This window comes from Microtus pennsylvanicus, chromosome 1, assembly GCF_037038515.1.
Source record: "Microtus pennsylvanicus isolate mMicPen1 chromosome 1, mMicPen1.hap1, whole genome shotgun sequence".
Taxonomy (NCBI): Eukaryota; Metazoa; Chordata; class Mammalia; order Rodentia; family Cricetidae; genus Microtus; species Microtus pennsylvanicus.
This window is the reverse complement of record NC_134579.1, coordinates 163,229,036-163,250,800: the sequence shown is the minus strand read 5'-3', so window position 1 is coordinate 163,250,800 and position 21,765 is coordinate 163,229,036. Positions and strand designations below refer to the sequence as shown.

General features: G+C 37.1%; 1 protein-coding gene across 1 annotated transcript; it reads right to left on the bottom strand.

The window, feature by feature from the left end:
* Window positions 1–20,628: 20,628 nt before the first annotated feature.
* Window positions 20,629–21,534, bottom strand: LOC142842484 (ubiquitin-conjugating enzyme E2 S-like). The gene is given in 2 exon segments (XM_075959212.1): window positions 20,629–20,896; window positions 20,898–21,534. Coding segments are annotated over 2 exon segments (669 nt in total). The 5' UTR covers window positions 21,402–21,534; the 3' UTR covers window positions 20,629–20,731.
* Between the last annotated feature and the right edge of the window lie 231 nt (window positions 21,535–21,765).

Genomic DNA, 21,765 nt, shown 5'->3' with positions numbered 1-21,765 from the left:
CTTCTCTTTGGAATTAATTCTCTTATTACTAGGGAGGCATAAATGTCTGTTGGAGCTCTTTCCACATTCCTTATAGTTGTTTTGTCTCTCTTCATTTTGATTTTTTATATAATGCTTCTCTTGTTTCTGGTCATACTGGAACAAAAAAAAACGGTATGTGTTAGAATCAAAAGTTTCCTTAGACACTTCTCAGGAAAAACAGCCCACTACTGTGTATTTAAATACCTAGTAAACATGGACTGTGATGCAGTGTTTCAGGCATTGTTTCCTTCAACTGATGGTTCTGGTACTATTCTTCCTAGACCTCTTAGGGAAGGGTTTAATAATGTCATTATTTGTGTAAGAATTTTCCCAACTAGAAATACTATGAAATATTTTCAGTCTCCTTTTATTGAGAAAAATCTTCCCATGTGGATCTAAATTGCTTAGTTTGTCACAAATGTAATTAATATTTGGGGGAACTCTAGTGAATGCTTGATAGAATATGTATCATTCAGTTTTCAGATTTTTCAAATTTCTTTGCAGATGAAAATATGATTTAAAACTTAATTGCATTTGTTTATAAAAGAAACTTTTGTAAATGTATGAGATCTCGTGTGACACCATTCACGATAAGGTAGAGATTCTTAACCGTTTTTTGGCAAATTTATCCAGGGTAGCTGGTGAGTAAAAATTATTTAGTATAACATCAACATTTCTTTTTGCTCTCATCCCCAAATTTTTTAAAATATCCTTAAATACAAGGTTTGTAAGTTAAAACTTACAGATATTCCAGATACCAACTTCAGAATTGAATCTTGTATATTCTCCTGTGCAAATAGATCATGCGTTTGATGGGAATATTGAACTGGAAAATAGGAAATATTTAATTATCTGAATTAGTACCCTCAGGAGAAAAGTTTTCCAATATAGAATGTGTACCATTTTGTAAGTATGGGAACTGTATGCTATGTGGCATTAGAAAAAATACTCATGATCATTTGTTCTAATAAAACGTTCTTCTCAAGGCAAATGGATAGAACATCTTTCATAACATACACTAAAAAAATATGAAAATAACAGGATTGAAGTTATATTACCTTGGTTTGAATGAAATGACTACATATATTCAAATATCTGGATACATGGCCTGAAGATGGTGTATATTTATGGGTGGGATTAAGGGGTATCAACTTACTGGAAGGTCTACATCCCTAAACAAACTTTGAGAACTCTAAAGCCTTCTGCTACCACTAGTAAATTCTCTACTTCATATTGTAATTCTATCTTGAATCTCTCGCTGCTGTTCCATTTCCCTGTAAAATACTCCCTCTGATTCATCATCAATGACCTTTCTTCTGTATATTGTCTTTATCATGGTGATTTATTACAGGAATTGAAAAGTAACTATTACAAACACTATTACCCAGGTATAAAGATTATATTTGTTATGAAATTATATTATAGTAGAAAAATCTCATCTCTTCAAAAACTTGAAATAACCAAACTGGCCGGGTGATGGTGGAGCACGCCTTTAATTCCAGCACTTGGGAGGCAGAGGCAGGTGGATCTCTGTGAGTTCGAGACCAGCCTGGTCTACAGAGCTAGTTCCAGGACAGGCTCCAAAGCCACAGAGAAACCCTGTCTCAAAAAACCAAAAATAAATAAATGAATAAATAAAAATATAAAAAAATAAAAAAAGAAATAACCAAACTGAATAATATTAATAAAGCAGACAGAATATTAATTAATTAAGAAAGAAGGAATGACGAGCAGGAAACAGTTATTACTAACTGGTCCTCAGACATTCATGTACAACCACATTGAAGGTGTTCATGAATTTTCAGACATCAGTGAAATTCTTTAGGACTGATTATATCATAGTAAACACATTTTTCTCTTTTCTTACACAGAAAATAGACGCTTCTCATAAAATATATTCTTATAATGACTTTCATCCCACAAATGACCTATAATTCCCCCCATTTTCATTTAGGTCTGAATTTAACCACTTTATGTCACTTCTTAGAAAACAAATAGGCATGTAAAGAATAATAAAATAATATAGTCAAAATCAAAGAAATAAGATAGGACAACAGAAGAAAGGAGATGAAGCAAAAGAACAGCAAACATATTTAGCTAGAAAGACAAACATTTGCACACACAAAAATGTCATGAAACAGAGCAGAAGAAAAACAAAACTTTGGGAATTATATTTACCTTGGTCTACTGAAGCAAGAAATTTACTGGTGGTATTTTACCCTGAAGATAGCACAGAATGTAATCCTGAGAGCCAAAATGGCTCCTTTCAGGCAATTAATATCTGGAGAAATTCCCAACAAGAACCAAATACCACATACTTTCTTTGTGTATTTATCTAAATTTCCTAGTTACCAGATACTACCTCCACTTCCTGGAGAAAAGTTGCACTCAGAAAAGAAGATGATTCTTGCCTAGCCCCTGATTTTCCCTGATTGTAATCTTTAGCATATTTATCTATTTAGATTTAAGATAACTGTTAAAGCATCCATGTTCCCTTCTTAAGTTTCTCAATTACCTTAATATCTTTTTCTCCTTTAATTAACTTCCTTTTTTTTCAAGAAGTTCCTAGAGGATTCAACAACCCCAAACTTGAACCATTAGAGAAAGACTGAGAGTTAGTGCTTCATGTAAAACTTTTATCTTTTTTTATAACCCTGAAATACTCTGACCTGGTGAGGGTTGAAAATTGCTGATTGTATGTATATATAGTTGGAAATTTTTTGCAGCACAACATAACCATAAAGAACACATGAAATAATAGGGCATTAACCCGTTTATAGGAAATTTATAGAAATACTTTGTATCCCCTTCACTCCTGAGTAGCATCTCATCTTTGGGAACCTGGATAGGGCTGGAGCTGGTCTTGCATTGATTATTTAACTGTTGTGTAATTTAATATTGTGCATGGTAATATACCCTATAATGTATAGTTTTATTTTCCATGATTGTTTAAGCTATTGTGAGATTATTGTTTGTTTGCATTCATGCAATGCTTAAGACTGTCTTTTCAAGATCTATGAAGAATTGTGTTATAATTTTGATGGAGTTTTCACTGAATCAGAACGTTACTTTAGGTAGGAGGGCCATTTTTACTACATAAATTGACAAAACCTTGAGCGTGTGAAATTTCTCCATCTTCTGTTACCTTTTCCAATTCATTTATTCAATGCCGTATACTTTTTAGAAGGCTCTCCTTCTTGTTAGTTTGAATTACCCAAAATTGATTTCTGAATGCATTATGAAAACATTATTTCACTGATTTTTAACTTCTTTTCCATTAGTATATAAGAGGGCTACTGATTTTTGTTATTTTATTTTACACCACTTCAATTTTATTGGTAGTGTTTCTCTCTTGTAGAATATTCCTGGTGGAATTATGACTTTTTTATCTATAAAATCACAGCATATGCATATAAAGTTCATTTGATTTCATTCTTTCTTATTCATCACTTTTTGATCTTCTTCATTTGTATTTAGTACCAATGAAGAGTTCAAATATTTTATTGGAATATATATGAAAAACATGAATATCCTTTATTGTTCCCTATTTTACTGGAAAGGTTTGAATTCTCATGATTTGTTTTATTTAGTTCATTGCATTGATATAAATTGCATCTTTTATTTTGAAGTTTGTCCCATTTCAGTAGTCTCTCCAGGACTTTTACTAAGAAGGGTTATTGCCGGTGGTGGCGCATGCCTTTAATCCCAGCACTCGGGAGGCAGAGGCAGGCGGATCTCTGGGAGTTGGAGGCCAACCTGGTCTACAAGAGCTAGTGCCAGGACAGGCTCCAAAGCTATAGAGAAACCCTGTCTCGAAAAACTAAAAAAAAAAAAGTGTTATTTCTCAAAGGCTTTTCTACATCTAATGAGATGAACATCTGAAATTTGATTTCCAGTTTGTTTATCTGGTAGATTACATTCATGGGTTCTCATTTGTTGATTCATCCCTATATGCTTTGATTAAAGCCTATGGTAGAGGATATTTTGATGAGTTCTTGGATTCAGTTTGCAAATATTTTATTGAGCATTTTTGTACATATGCTCGGGAGAAAATTGTCATATCATTCATGTACTTTTTGAGCCTATAAGTGGTTTAGGTAACTGTCCTCATGAAAAGAATTTCACAGCAATATGCTGCTTATATTTTGTAAAATGATATGAGTAGTATTCATACTAATTGAAGATGAATTACTAAAAGATAGAAAGTAATACCAACTACCGTAATACTGATGCTTGAATATAGTATCAAAATTATACCCGATATCTAATTATTTTTACACAGACTCTTGCATCTCTAAGCCTTCATTCCTACAGCTTCACATAGAACTTGACATCTAAAAGGTGACCCACAAGTTGTCATGGTGCAGAAAATAAGAGAATATTCAAATCTAAATAGGATGTGTATATCAAACTCATTCCGTAGAATGTGCAGAGTTCATTCAGAAAAGAGCAATAATAAATGTTAAGAACCAAAAGTGATAAATTACAACAAGAAGTTCATGCTTTCTTCATACAACATGACAGCTGTACATATGAGTTTAAGAGATTAGGATAGAATGTATCAGACCTGAAAAAAAGCTCTAGCTAGATAAAACTCTTATGAAGAAAGGGTGAGGGGACATGGAGACCCACCCCTTGGTGAGATGCTCCTATCATCTGAAAGATGCTGAGAGAAAGGAAACAAAGTTTGTATTAGAAATGTTCACCTCCTGACAGCTTGATCATATTGTAGGCCAGGCTCAAAGCCCTCTGAGTGTAAAAGAATAAGAGAAAAAACAGCAAAGACGTCTGTAGAAAGTGGAATGTAAGAGTTGTTTGAGAGTTGTATATGATCAAATGACCTTGTAAGGATATTCTTAAATAATTCTCACAAATGTTTAAAATAACATATTATCTATACACAAATTTGCTTCTCCACAGAAAATGAATTGCAGACATACATCACAAATGAAAACAAAAGAATACACAAGCTTTATATGGAAATTAACACATTATAAATTTTGATATTCACAGATTGGTAGTTGATTTTAAAATAGACAAATAATATATATATGTCTCTAAAAAATTCTTAATTTCTAATGAATACTTTTACAGACATAGATAAAGATACCTTTTAAATAATGTAAAATTTAAGGAAAGAAAGAATGTTACCATCTTCCAAAATGAGTATCACTATAAAAGTTACATTTTTTGATTGCATGTGATACTACACAACAGTGAAAACCATGTAGTACTACCATGAGAGCAGATAAGATGATGTGAACTGGTAGAGAGAAATACTCTTTCATACACTGTGAAAGTTTTATTTTTATTTTGCTATTTTTCCTTTCAGTATTGTTCATTTCAGAGCCTGCTGACAGTCAATAATATGGCAACAAATCATCTTTCTTTCTCTTTGTACTATAATTTAACTATTCAAAGTGAATTTTTAGTTTTATTTATGTGAACTATAAAATATTTTGTGATAAGTATTCGATGTAAATTTTTATATAATTTTTATTAGTATCTTTGCAACCCATACTGCAATGGTGAATTTCTCCAAGTCCCACAAGTCCCAATGCTTCATTCTAGTTTACCTTGTTCATTGCATTCTTTTTGTCCAATGTTCACATTACAGGGCTCTTCGCATTGTTCAAGAGAACTGATAAGGTTTGGTTTTGATGCTAAAATACCTGCATGTTATAACAGATAAATGACCTTATCATAGGATAATAGTAAAACACATGGGTTTCTAATACACCATCATAGTGATAAATTGGAAAACAAATAATATAAAATTCATAAATAATTTCCTAAATTCTACCTTCTAGTATTTTAAAATATTCAAATCATTTTGTTAATATTCTATACCCAGATTTAGTTTTGAAAGTTCTAACGAATCTAAATTCAAATATTTTATGAATCATTATAAAATCTATGATGTGTCTAAAAGTAAAACATATTGTAAAAGTTTGAATGATCAATGTTGCGTACTGGGGTCAGAAATATATTGACAAAATAATGTTATAGAAAATATTGTGCTCAACATGATGACTGATATGGGAAGGTCATTTGTTTATCTGTTGCTTTCATTGCTTAATTAATAAAGAAACTGCTTGGCCTGATAGGTTAGAACATAGGTGGGTGGATTAAACAGAACAGAATGCTGGGAAGAGGGAAGTGAGGCAATCACCATGCCTCTCCTCTCTGGGGCAGACGCCAAGGAGCCAGCCACCAGGTTAGACATGATGAATCTTTCCTGGTAAGCTACCACCTCGTGGTGCTACACAGATTATTAGAAATGGGTTAATGAAGATGTGAGAGTTAGCCAATAAGAGGCTGAAACTAATGGGCCAGGCAGCTTTTAAATGAATACAATTTGTGTGTTGCTATTTCGGGGCATAAGCTAGCCATACAGGAACCAGGCAGGATGAAAAGCAGGCCTGCCCGCGGCTCCCACTACAGATGACCTTCAAATTTTATTAAATTAGCATGTCAAAATCAGGGAGACAATTTGGCATAGTTTTAATACATACTTATATGAAACAATTATGAATAAAAAGGATTATAAAATAAAAGTCTCACCGATAGAGACCATATTACTGTAGGTCTCCAACATGACATCCCTGTACAAAGCCCTCTCATCAAAGTCCAGGTAATTCCACTCATCTTGAGAGAATTCTATTGACACATCCTCGAATGTCAAGATTTCCTGTTATGAAAAAAAAATGGTTTATCAAGTTCCCAGGTGCAAGGTTCTTTACTTATTCTAAGAATACTTATTATCATCATAAAACTTGGTTTGTCTTTATTAACATTATTCTATAAGACATACTCTAAATTGCAATCTATACTAAAAATTTGTTTGCTGGAAATTTATGACAGACCAAGTGAATGAGGACAAATGTAAGCTGTAAATCCACAGGCTGAAATAAGGTATATGAGTGGGAGGCAGATATTTCATGGGCAGTTCCAGACAATGACAGTGTGAATCATCAGTCAAGGTCCTCTACCCTCATGGCAAATCATTACTCTACAAGCCAGTGGCTATAGAATCATGAGCTATAAAGATGACACCAGGCATGGCTACAATGCTGTCAATGGAGTATTTGTTCAGTGTCAGATGTATACAAGAGGTAGAACTACTATATATAAAAAGGATGCAGAGATTCTTATGGCAAATGGGTCCAATTACATCAGTGGAAAAGACCATGGAACATCTAACAACTGTGTGTGATGAGCTGGATAGAGACTGACTTCTAAGATCTGAAAATGTTCTTTAAACACTGTGTGCAAATTAATAAAGGACAAGTGAAGGCAGTAGAATGGGTTGCTCATCCATGGCTTAGATCAGCTTTCATCCAAAACTTACTCACCCCTAAAGGTACAGGGTTCCATTACTGCTTTAACCACACAAATAAAAGTATGAAGATTACATCACAATAAGTTACTTAGGGTTAATATTGTCTATTCAACTCCATAAGGAGTTTGTTTGATGCCCATTTTCCTCTTGAAGTAACTGGTGCTGCCAGGATTAGAGGCATCTCACTGTTAAGAAAAGTCTTAGGTTCCTAAATATTTTAAATGCCATATTCTGAAGGTCTCTAAAAGATTTTAAGAATACCTGTCTAGCTGAAATATAGCTCTATACATCTAGAAATCTAACTAACATGACTATAAGCTTGACTATTATAGAAAAGTATCTATTAACCTATATTTCTTAATTATACATTATATTTTAAAAATGAACTACACAATCACAACACCTTAATCTAGAGCATAAATATACACATATAACAAGATTATCCTTAAATTTGTATCAATAAACCAAGATTTATACTAATGTACATTATTCATGTCTATATCATATCCCTCTTTAAATGTAAACAAACATTTATAGACAGTATTTGGGAATATGGGCATATTTTCTCCAAAATGCTTCCTGCTGTTTATTGGGCCAAGTATTTTCTTTGTGAGGCTGTTTACAGTGACTTTCAGGGGTCTTGTTTCATCAAACCACACCAGTATGGAAGATATCCACAGGTTATCATCTTTGGAAACAAGAGAAGAGCCCTTTTTCCAAAACAACATATCCATAAGAGCCAAATTTGGAAGTCATGAAATCTTTATAATATACATGCTGGTATAGCTTAGCAGCCCATACAATGAAATGTCTCTCCATACTTAGTTCATTCACAGTCAAAAAAATTCAATGGTAACACAATAATTAATATATATAATCCCAACTCTCTGTGAATTGTCCATTTTTACGTGGCTTGTTTATACTCTATTACTTTTTGATATGCATCTTATTATCTTTATTCATTTAGTCTATGACTCTCTGTACTGTCTCTTTAAAGACTTTACCCTTCTTTTAAATCATTTACATTTTTTCCAACTCTACAACCTCTTTTTTTCTCTCTCTTCCAAGCCTATATACATTTATCTAAAACTGTGACCCATTTAGAGGTCTGAATTTTGTACTCCTATGTATCTGTAAAACTTTGCTGTCCAGGAGCACTTCTTACAATGCTAAGTGCTTCTTAAAAACTTAAGCTGCATCATTTCTAGGGGAAATATGGCATTTCCTGCTTACACACCCAGTCCAGCATGGCAGAGACACTTTCTGCCTCTCAGAGTGACCATTCACAATGCCCCACTTCCAGGCACACAGCTGGTCCATGTTGCCACCAATCAAGCCTTAGCATATTGCTCATAAACCTCATCCAAATGTCCCATCTCCCAAAAGATTCGGAGGTCACACTGGCAGCTCTTCCCAGAAAACCAGCATCTTAAAACAGTATGGCTTTTTTTTCTTTTTTCTGCTACAGCTGAGTCAAGAAAACCTTTCTTAAAGGAGATGTGGCACGCTGCCAGCAAACAGCAAGAAGCTGTGTTAAACTCTGTATTTTTGTGTCTAGAATTAAGCACTTTAAGGTTTATAAGTGGATTTCAGTTTTCCACGTTGGTACCAATTTGTTGGAGGAGAGTACCACTCTGGCTATGGCTCCTTGAGGTCTCTCTGACTCCAGCTTCTTTCTCCCAGCATTCAGCCTAGCTTTCCCTGCCTACCAAATTTCTTCCTTGTTATAGATCCAAAGAAGTTTCTTTATTCATTAATGGTAATCACAGCACACAGAGGGAACCATAGCAGACAATGAGGAATACTGAGAACTCAAGAACAATCGCAGTGGGTTTTTGATCCTACTGCACGTACTGGCTTTGGGTGAGCCTAGGCAGTTTGGATGCTCACCTTACTAGACCTGGATAGAGGTGGGCGATCCTTGGGCTTCCCACAGGTCAGGGAACCCTGATTGCTCTTCGAGCAGATGACGGAGGGGGACTTGATCGGGGGAGAGGGAGGGAAATGGGAGGCGGTGGCGGGGAGGAGGCAGAAATCCTCAATAAATAAATAAATTTTAAAAAATGGGGTACTGAACTAAACAGAGAATTCTCAAATGGCCAAAAGATACATAAGGACATGTTCAACTTCCTTAGCTCTCAGGAAAATGCAAATCAAAACAACTTTGAGATACCATACAACACCTGTCAGAATGGCTAAAATCAAAAACACCAATGATAGCTTATGCTGAAGAAGATGTGGAATAAGAGGAAGACTCATCCATTGCTGGTGAGAATGCAAACTTTTACAACCATTTTTGAAATCAGTATGGCGGTTTCTCAAAAAATTGTGAATCAACCTACCTCGGTATCCAGCAAAACCACTCTGGGGGCATATACAAAAAAGATGCTCAATCATACTACAAAAGCAATTTGTTCAATTTGCTATGTACATAGCAGCATTATTTGTAATAGCCAGAACCTGGAAACAACCTAGATGCCCACAATTAAAAAATAGATAAATAAAATATGGCACACTTACACATTAGAGTACTACTCAGTAGTAAAAAACAATGACATCTTGAATTTTGTATGCAAATGGATGGAATTAGAAAACACTATCCTGAGTGAGGTAACCCAGACCCAAAAAGATGAATATGGTGTGTACTCACTCATAAGTGGATACTAGCTATAAATAAAGGACATTGAGCCTATAGTTCATGATCCTAGAGAAGCTAAGGAATAAGGTGAACCTAAAGAAAAACATATAAATCCACCTGGAAATTGAAAACAGACAAGACCACCTGATAAAATTGGGAGCATGGGGGAGAGGGAACAAGAAAGAGTAGGAGGGAAAGAGGAGGGGAGAAGGAGAGGCTTGAGGAAAACTTGAGGGAGTGATATAGTCAGCCTAGAAGAAGGACAGAAGTAAGAGCAAGAAAAGAGATATCTTGATTGAGGGAGCCATTATAGGGTTAGCAGAAACCTGGATCTAGAGAAATTCCCAGGAATCCACAAGGATGTCCCCAGCTAAGACTCTATCTAAGCAATAGAGGAAAGTGGGCCTGATCTTGACTTGCACTGTAGTCAGACTGATAAATATCTTAAATATCACCATAGAACCTTCATCCAGCAACTGATGGAAACAGCAGCAGAGACCCACATTGGAGCACTGGACTGAGTGGCCAAAAACCAGTTGGAAAGAGAAAGGAATGACAATATGAGCAAAGAGGTCAAGACCATGATGGGTTCAACTATTGACACAGTTTACCTGAGCTAAAAGGAGCTCGCCAACTCTAGCCAGACTGGGAAGGAACAAGCAGAGGACCTAACTAGTCACTCTGAATGTGGTTGACAGTTGAATTGCTGGGACAGACTGAGGGGACACTGGTGGTGGCATCAGGATTTATGCCTGCTGCATGCACTGGCTTTCTGGGATCCTATTCTCTTTGGATGTATACCTTATTCAGCCTAGATATAGTAGGGAGAGCCATGGAACTTCCACAAAGCAATATGCCTTAACCTCTCTTGGATGGGGGTGGGATGGGAGGTTGTGTTATGGGAATGGGAGGAGGGGAGGGTGTGGGGCTTGAATTGGTATTTTTTTTAAATATCTAATAAATTAAAAAAGAAATTTAAGAAGAGCTTTTGACCAATTAACTATTCCTTGTTAATAAAAGTAATGAAGGACAAGGCTCAACATACTTCATACTGAGTATAATAAAATTATAGGTTATATGATAATCATAATGATGGAGAATTCCAAAGAATTTCCAACAAAATAAGGAATAATACAATGTTTTCACAACAACCTATAGACATATCAAATACAATGCTGTAGTATTAACCAGAGCATAAAATTAAAAAGAAGAAAAGAAAAATGTCATAAATTAGAAAATGAAGGAGTCAATTTACCCTGTGTCAGAAAAATTATGATCCACACTAAGATCAGTGCTCTCCACCAGAAAAAACAAACCTAAAGCTCACAAAGTAATCAATGGCTAGAGGTGATATGATAATAAAATGTCATAAGCTTTAGAATACATCAAGTTTATAGACAAAGATACTATAGAAATAGTTTGCTTTTCTGTGGTACTAGTTCTTCTCTACTGTCTGCATTATGAGGCCTCATTTCAAATTTGTTCATGGTGATTATTTGAATGCAGGTTTTTCCGGGTACATAATAACAGTGTGATACTTTATCAAAGTCATCTTTCATTTATCAAATTTATAGTAGTTCTTGGGAAAATAAGCACTTACATGAGAATTTTTATAGAAAATAAGTACTTACATGAGAATTTTATTGCAGTTCATAAACCATTGTTTTGATACATTTTCCAAACAGAGTACATATTCTGGGTAGTATTTAATAGAGAATTCTCATGAAAGACGTAATTAATTTCATTACTTTGATTGGGGTTTCCACATATATTTAAACCTAGATTTCAATGATTTACAAAATGTCTTTTTATATTAACCTTAGTTACAGAACTTTTCAAAAGATTGTTATTAAGTGAAAAATTTTGTGCCAAGCAATATCACACTACTGACATGGAGAATGGTTTACTGTACTTTTTACTGTCTTCCCTCTGAAATGTTTGAAGGACTGTTTAAAACTACATTGCACACAAACTATGGGAAAGAACTGCATGCTTTTCAGTGCATATCACCTTACAGGGTTTTATCCTCTCTCAAGATTAAACCTATGTTTAAATTTGATGAGAACATTTTATAACAAAAGCATGGGATTCTCAAACAGCAACTGGCATGAATTGAGGTCTATTTGGAGAAAGTGAAATTTCATGATGAAGAAAAAATACAGTTCTTATCCCTTAATATTTACAACCAACTGTAAGGTGTGGCTAAAATACACATTGTGATTCAATTAGATATATCTGTTAAGCACACTGACTATGCCTGGTCTTATGTATAAATGTAATACCCTTGAAAGTAAACAAAAGCATTACAGGAGGGAACATTCCTGGATAAAATTAAGCTGAAATCACTTTAGTTTTCTACGGGTGACCAACAATAACAAATTCAATGCATTTCATGTAAATAAGTACGTACTTCTGAGATTATGGAAGCTTTACACAACAAATCTATGACATAATTATTTGAGTCTATTCTGTTTATATGCACCAGGCATAAAAATATTCATTAAGCTATTTGCATGACAAATAACTTACCTACACTACCACACAGGACAGCATACAGAGATAACAAAATAAAAAACAAATGAACAAAGTTCAAATAGGTTTCCTTACTGAACAAGAATGAATAGGAGTGAACAGCATGAAAAGGGAAAGACGTTTTTATTTACATATAACCCACTATACATAAAAGTGGTGACTGTGGACTCAAGGCAGCGATGGACAAAAACAGTTGTCTATAACTAAAAGAGTAATTCATTGCAAAATAAAAAAGCATTCATTTTTTCCAAAACTTGCCAGAGAACATGCATAATTCAAATGAAAATATGAGTTAATATTTTGGAATCTTTATTTTAAAAGGTTTCTTTCATAGATTTCTTTCCTCAATTTTAAGTATTTAGTCTATGAAAACATGTTACTATGGGAACAATTTTTTATTAAAAATATTATTGACCACACTGGGTGGATATGAAATGGTCTCTGGAGGAATTGGATATAAGCAAGTTACAATATTCATCTATCACAAGAAAATTCTCAGTGATGAACATCATTTCATTCAGGATATATGTCAAGATAATAACAAGCACGCAAGAACAAAATGCAGGGAATTTCACATTGTGTAAGTAATTTACATTTAAATAATCAATCATAACTCTCAAAAGAAGCACAGAGAAATACATTTAATTAAAAATAATCTTCTTAGGCAAGACTATGAGAACCAAAGAAGTAAAGATGTGCAAAATAAATTTATAAACTTTGTAGTAGAAATTGTGCATAGCTGCTGATCAGAGACATAACTTACAGCAGAACCAGCCATCTCTTCTGAGCTTCTGTCTGAGGGAAAAGATTGCATCCCTTTAGCTCCTGGAATCTCTCTTCAGGATTTGCATTAAAAGTATCATCAAACACCATTCACCTGTAACGAGCATACTCACCGTCTGCAGAGACTCAGAAATCAAGAGAGTATTTACTCCTAGTTTGGTTACACAGACATTTATTAATATGGGAGAGATGAAAATGCTGTTTCTCCCTTGTTGAGTTCACATGATCTACTCAGCTCTCAAGTTACGCACTGAGAGCTTGAACTATACTAGCTTGTACTACTCAACCAACAAAAAGCAGAAAAGGGCAAATGAAAGATGAACTCAACTCCAGATCAAAATCCTGTAAAGCTGATCATGGTATTCACCTGATTTTTAGTGGCAAAGTTCACAAAGATGTTGGGGTTGCTGCTTAGATTAACAGGTGGGTGTTGTGGAGTGAAGAGCAAGGAAAAGGTCCTAATTAACAGACTGGGCTGAGAAGCATTTCTAAAACATTAACTCTTGCATTGCTAAAACTATCTAAACCTTTTATTGTTCATATGAAAATGCAGTTATTTGTGACTTTAAGATTTAAAGAGAACTATAAAATTTTTTGGCTTCTTTTAATAGATGTAGTAGAGTTCAAAACGCATCAACACTAGATTTTGTTCATTATGCATGCAGTATTATCACAGTATGTTATGATACACTCATATTGACTTACATATTCTGATTCATATCAAAAGAAGATATTGTGCTTACCATAATTTCCATGATTATTCTAATGGTGGTTCATGCCTTTAATCCCAGCACTTGGGAGGCAGAAGCAGGCAGATCTCTGTGAGTTCGAGACCAGCCTGGTCTACAGAGCTAGTTCCAGGACAGGCTCCAAAGCCACAGAGAAGCCCTGTCTCAAAAAACCAAATGTGTGTGTGTGTGTGTGTGTGTGTGTGTGTGTGTGTGTGTGTGTGTTGATTTAGCTTAGCAGTCCCCAAAATCAAATGTCTCTCTGCAGTCACAAAATTAAAAAAAACACGATAATATGCATAATCCAGACTCTCTGTGTAGTTTCCATTTTTACATGGCTATTTGTTTAATATTATTTTTACTGTCTCTTTAAAGATTTTGTTTAATTTTGTAAAAGCTATTTCATGTTATAATAGTCTATACTCTTTTTCCTCTCCCTCCTAAGCCTATGCACATTTTTAAAACACACCATGCCTCATTTAGGAGTCTTTTATTTCTGAATCTATCTATGTTCAGCTCTTGCATCATTTTGGAGCTCTTTTTTGTGAAACCTTGAGTAGTGAAATGGTATTAATACGTGATTTGTGGTACATTATTTGGTGGTTTTGTGATGATTTGTGTTATTATTTTGTTTTTGAGAGAGTGTGTGTGCACTTATGTATGTGTGTAAGTGAGCATCTGCCATGGCTTACATGTGGAGATCAGAAGACAACTGATAGAAACTTGTTCTTTCTACCATGTGAGTCGAGAGGCTCAAATTCAGGTTGTCAAGTTTGGTGGCAAGTGCCTTAAAACCAATTGGAGTGTCTCCCAGCTCAGAAAGAGAATGAGTCTGGGAAAAGGTCAAAATTAGTACTAACAAAGTTTAGAAATATTTTTATCTCATTTTGCAAATGAAATTATTTACATTATTGCTGTTATTAAGACAGGATCCCAAAGCTCAGGCTGGTTTTGACACACTTCTCTAAAGCTAAAGTTAACCAGGAATGTCTGGTCTTTGTCACTCCATCTCCCAAGTGCTGGATTACAGGCCTGCACCACAAGACCCAGCTATTGGAGAATAAAAAAATTGGCGTGAGAGCTTGTTTGAGTTTCACAAGGTTTGTCACAATAGCTAGAGGTTTCCTTCTGGGAATATCATCAAAGGTGGGCCTTGCTGATTTAAGAGACGGTGACACCTTATGGCCACAATTTATTACTGCAAGGACTTGTTTTGACTTTTTAAAGGACATTGACACTTTATACTTGTCATATAATTTTTTAACATATTACCAGAAATTCTTAAAAAGATTTAGAAACTGCAGACATGAAATACTGCAAACATTGTAAATAGCTTATGTCTGTGGAAGTCCTAGGTCAGAAGAGGTGAATGTACTTGTGCTATTAATATGTATGGATTTTTGATGGGGACCAGATTACTATACTTATGTGTTTTAGTCCATCATCCAGGAAGTTAGGGTATGAACTCAAGGCAGAAAGTGATAGTTTTAACTTTTTCTGAGTATAGTAATCTGGTCTGGCATCTGTGGTCTCTTATAGTCTGTAGCAAGTGTTCAGGTCCTTCTAGTTTGTTGAGTCTTCATTAACAGGCTTAGTGTTTTGATTATTATTGTGTGCTGAAGGACCTCTTTTCTGATGCAGTCTATTTGGTGTTTGCATACTTCTTTTACTCTCATAGTTATCTACCCCTTTAGGTTACAGAAATATTCTTCTATGATTTTTCTAAAAGTATTTTATGTGCTTGGAGCTGTGTTTCTCATTCTTCCTCTAATCTTAATACCTATAGATTTGGTTTTTTCAAAGTCTCCAAGATTTCCTGGATGTTTTCTTCTGGAATATTTTTTTGTATTTGATATTTTCTTTGACTGCGGTATCCATTTCTTCTATTGTGTCTTTAACAAATAAGTTTCTTTCTTCCATCTCCTATATTCTGTCAGTGAGGTTTGGCTAAACTTGAGATTCATGAAAGACCAGTTCCACAATTTTGAGCCAAATTTGAAGCAAACTTTAGTAATACTGGTCAGTACAATGGACTCTGGCTGGGTCCACTTTAGATTTCCCAAGAAATGGCCACAAGTCATGTTTTACAGAGGCTTAAAAAGACAGAACCACAGATTCACCATATTTCCCTCAGGCCCAATCAGGGGCAAGTGTATATCCTGTATATTTCCTGCCTATGCACCTCCAGCCTGCATCCAATCAAGCACATCCAGTGTGGTTGGGTCAAATGACCTGGTTTAGGGGAGGACAAACATAAACAATACCAGTAGCCTCCAGCTTTCAATGTTGGTTATCACAGCTTGTATCTGAGGTTCCTAAATTTTTCATTTCCAGATTTCTCTCAGTTTGTATTTTTTTATTGATTATTCCACTTTCAGGTCTTTATTTATTTCCTTCCACTGTGTTTTCATGCATGTCTTTAAGGGATTTATTCATTTCCTCTTTAAAGCTCTCTATCACATTCATAAAGGCTGTTTGAATATCTTTTTCTTGTGCTTCAGCTATGATGGAATACTCAGGGCCTGCTGGGCTCTAGAAGAGACATATTTTCCTAGCATTTTGCTTGTGTTTTTATACTAGTGGCTAGGCATCTAGGATTGTGAAGATTGTAATTCCAGGTGTGGATATCTGGTTGTGTCTTTATTGGTTGGGTGGTTTGTTCCATGGCTTTGGTTGGCCCCTCTGGTTCTTAGGGGAGTGTTGTGGCAGTGTGTTGTCTGGTAGGAGACTCTTCTGGGATCCTGATAGGTGTGGTCACTGGGGGTTCCAGGTAAAACTGTGTTTCTTAGTATTGGTGGATAGCAATATAAAAACAGAAATGGTTCAAAGGGCAGAGGGAGTTGCAGGAGGGAGGAAAGCATGGTTTCCCACCAGTATCTGCTTAGTCCCCTGGAATAAGGGCAGAGAATGAGGAGAGGAGAGAACACCGCAGAGGGTCTGCTACAGAGCTGATGTTGAGCCTGGAGACTGAACTTGGAGGGACTGAGGGAGAGGTCAAGATCTGCACTTAGCTTACTGGCTTCCCTGTTAAGAATATTCTGTGTGTTACCAAGGAGTGCCCCCTGGAGTTAGAGGTTGGAATAAAACAAGGAGTGGATGGAGGGGGGTTAGGAACGGAAGATCTGTATGATCCACTGAAGATGGGATAGGGGGAAGGGAGTCTGTAGGATGTTCTCTGCTGCAGGGCTGGGGATGAGAGTGGATGGATGGATTTAGAGGAACAGAGTGAAACATAAAAATCTGCAGTTAGCCTACCTGGTTCTGTGGGCAGACTGTCCTATGGGTTCTTGAAGTTGCAGGCTTGGCTAAAACAACAAGGGGTGAAGAAAGGTTGGAGGGGAAGATATGTGTGACCTGCTGGAGATCAGGGCACAGAAGGAAGATAGCCACAACTGATAACCTGCTTAAAACCTGGTGATGAGACAGGGGCATTGAATTTGAAGGAGCAAAGGAAGAGGTGTAGCTCTTCTACTACTTCTGTGAACAGAGGCATCCACTCCCCTTGGTTTTTCCCTGCCAACTCACCTCTTGAGTGAGGTTTGTTGTGTGGTGTGACTTTGTGATATTCCTTGGATCTCTACTGTCAGGACACTTTTGCTCTCAGAACTATAAAACTTATATTGGTTATGAGACTTAGATAGGCTCTCCTGGGACCTGTGATCCCCTTCAGGGATCTAAGCTCTCTTGGTAATCTATCCCTCATCTTTGTCCACTGGCAACAGACTTACCACATCCACCAGCAGCGATTAGGTAAATTTCCCCTTTTGTTGCTATTTCCATGAGTTCAAGAAATGACCCTGAGTTTCTGGCCTGCCTGTGGTCCTCGTGGACGTGTAAACAAACATACTGTAGCCCTTAGTCTTTTTTTCTCAGAGCTGTTTATATCCCATTTCCAAAATTCTGAGGCATATCAGCAAAAGCTTCCAGACCAAAAGCCAATGAACCTCTTTATCTTCCTACCTTAAAAGAACTCTAAGGAGTTCTCTTATCTTCTGCTATCATTCTGTATGGGAGCAAAGGAGTCTTCTAAAGTTTAAGTATTCTAAAACCAAAAACCTCAAAAATTCCTGTCACTGAACTCTCTTTTTTCATGCTGCTTCTGAAAACAGATGCTAAAAAAGAAATCCCACACTAGCTCAGAATTGAGTATAATAAAGGATTATTTATTTAGGGGTAGACTCACAGATCACAGTCCTCTGCTTGAATGGGAAACACCAAGCAAATCCCGCAGCCAGAAGAGAGGAAGAACACATGCTTTACATCAGCATATATAGTATAACCACACCCAAGTGAGCAAAAAACTTAAAGGCTACTGGGTGTAGGAATTTCTAGAGCATGCTTACACACTAGATGCCCTATGCTGTGCCCTAGTTCTATGGCAACCAGATCCTATAGTGATGCCTCACCAACATAGTTTAAACACTCCCTTCATACCCCTATGTCAATATTATAATAAGCTGAATCTACTAGTCCTCATATTGTCATTATAAGCCGCCTGCTATCCCTATAATGTCAGGGTAGTGACCTCCAGGATTGAGTCTTTCAAAATGTAGATAAATCTGACAGAATGGCTATGGAAAAGCCATGTTCCTTAATGAACATGCTCAGGCACTTACAGAGTTATGTCCATGCAGGTGTAGAGTTGTGCACATGCAAATGCACATGAGTGCTCATGCAAGAATGTGTGCTAGTTGCTACCGGTGTGAGCAGAAGTGGCGACTATCCTGCTTGAGCATGACTTCATCAAAATGTGCAGCCTGTGCTCAGTACGCACTCACAGAGTAAAAACTGTCCACTCTGCTTCACAGCTATGAAAATATAGTGCATGCACAGAACTCTTGAAATGAGGGTGAATGTAAGAATGTGGAAGCATTGAGATTTCAGTCCTGTGCTCCAATTTGGGTCTCTGTCTCTGTCTCCTTTCATCGCTTGCTGAAGGTTAATATTCAGGAGGATGCCTATATGTTTTTCTTTGGGTTCTCCTTATTTAGCTTCTCTAGGATCACTAATTATAAGCTCAATGTCCTTGGTTTATGGCTAGAAACCAAATATGAGTGAGTACATCCCATGTTCCTCTTTTTGGGTCTGGCTTACCTCACTCAGGATAGTGTTTTCTATTTCCATCACTTAATTGGGGGAGGGGGAGGGAAATGGGAGGCAGTGGCGGGGAAGAGACAGAAATCTTTAATAAATAAATAAATTTAAAAAAAAAAGAATGTGGAAGCATAGTCTATAAGAAAACAAAAAAAACTCTATATAGCTCTGTGATGTGGGAGTGTCATATATCAATCTGTTGATTTCATTGGTTAATTAATAAAGAAACTGCTTGGCCTGATAGGTTAGAACATAGGTGGGTGGAGTAAACAGAACAGAATGCTGGGAAGAAGGGAAGTTAGGCAGGCGCCATGCCTTTCCTCTCTGAGCCAGACGCCGTGCCGCTCCTCTCCAGGGCAGAAACGATAAAGCTCCAGCCCAAGATGGACGTACGCTAGAATCTTCCTGGTGGGTCACCACCTTGTGGTGTTACGCACATTAATGGAGATGGGTTGATAAGGATGTGAGAGTTGGCCAGTAGGAGGCTGTAGCTAATGGGCCAAGCAGTGTAGATATGAATACAGTTTGTGTGTTGTTATTTTGGGGCATAAGCTAGCCAGGCAGCCGGGAGCTGGGCGGCAGGAACGCTGCAACTCCCACTACAGCTCTGTTTATTTCCCTTCCTCATCTCTGGAACCACGGTGACTCTCCCTGAAAATTTACCAGTTGAAGTAGAAGCATCCTTTCTGTGATTTCAGTGTTAGCCAATGTCAGGCATCAGTACAACCTTCTGAATTGAAGTCAGTGTACATTATTTGCACGTACCTTAGGTACATGTTCTTACTTGCATTTTAATTAAATTTACATTTTTAAGATTTATTTGTATGTATTGTGTTTACATATTTCTTCTTCCATCCTCCAAGTCCTCCTATGTCTCTCGCACCCTCCAAATTTTATGCCCTCTTTATCTTTATTATTATTACACACATATAGATATATACACATACACATATACCACTGGCTGGGGGGCCAGCCTCCAGAAGAACAGGGCTTTGAGAGGAATCCATGAAGTTGGCATAAGCAAGACTTTTCTATCTGATAGGGTTTAGGGGAAAAGGCATGCACTCTCTTGCTGGCCTCCTTCTTTATTCTTCTCCTTCTCTAATGGTATTTCTATGTTCTTTCTCTGTTGTATACTTTTTTCTACAGCTTATATATTCCAACAAAGGTTTTTGGACAATATAGAAATTCCAATGTGATTACATTCTATTTTTTAAGTGAATGACCATAATGAATGCATGTATAAACATGTTCTTCATCTCCCTTACTTGATTACACATTTTACATATTACATTCATACCTAAGCAATTTGTTACAGATTAACTGTGGACAAGTAAGGCATTACTTTCAGTTAGGTCTTTTACTAGTAGGCTACATTTTGTAGTTACAAAAAAGGGACAAATTACTTTATTACTTACCTTGAAAGGTAATCTTATAAGGAATCTTTTTTTTTCTCTTTTCCAATTTTTATTTAGAAAACCAAATCCAGGTTCTGGTGCCCCCCCATTCCCTCCCCCACCCCAGCCATAATTTAAATAACTTAGAGACAGAGTGGGAGGGGATCGAACAGAAAGAAGAAAGGAGAAGAGCCCACTACAGTAGTCTTAGTGCCCGCTTCTTATCCAACTTTTTCTTGGCTGCCAACTTCTTATCTCGCTCGCCTGCGTGTTTCTTGGCCATGGGACCCTCAGCTCCTCCCAGGACTCCTAGGGCCATAGGGTCAGTGGAGGCTGTAGCCCCACTTCCCACGCCCCGGGGTAGCCTCAGCCCTCCCACTGCTGGTGCCACCTGCACCCCCATGGATCTCTGTGAGCAGTCGAGCCCGAGCAGCATACTCTTCATAGTTCTCCAAGAGCAGGCGGCCAGCCTCCTCGTTGAGTGCAGACTCTGGGTTAGGGTGGATCAGCAGGCACTTGATGGTCAGCAACACATGTCGGATACCCAACTCAGCCGTCCAGTCCCTCTTGAGCACATTGACACAGATCTCACCATTGGCCTCCACATTTGGGTGGAAGATCTTGGTCAGGAAGTAGCCCTTGGGTGGAGAGGCAGGGAAATCCTTGCCCAGTAGGAGCTTCATACGGAATAGACCTCCAGCATAGGGGGTGCCCTCAGGGCCCTCGATGGTAACCTGCAGGTCCGTGAGATCTTCCTCATTGGGGAAGACTTTAATGCCATCAGGTGGGTCGGCCGTCAGTGTTGTCACCTCCTTGTACACTAGGTGGATGATGTGCTGAGGCAGATTCTCTACGTTCGAGTTCATGACTTCGGCCGTCCGGGGGCGGGTCCCCCCGGCCCCCTTCCTGCACTCCTTGGACCGCCGGCTGGGGCGGGGGGCCCAACTGCCGGCCGCTGTGGCCCTAGCAAGGCCCCCCGAGGCCCCGCTCCGCTACACGCTAACTCTCTTATAAGGAATCTTAAAGAAATCACAAACTTAAACTTTTATATATGAAAAGGAATCATTCAGTCCTACTTTAAATCTTTAGGGTACATATCCACTCATTAATAGCTTTTTACATCAGGATATTGAGGGCAAAATGTGTATAAGAAATTAATCATCGGCTTTGGTCATCAACCAAAGCTAACAACAATTGGAATACATCATATTTTCGATCCTAGCCTAATTA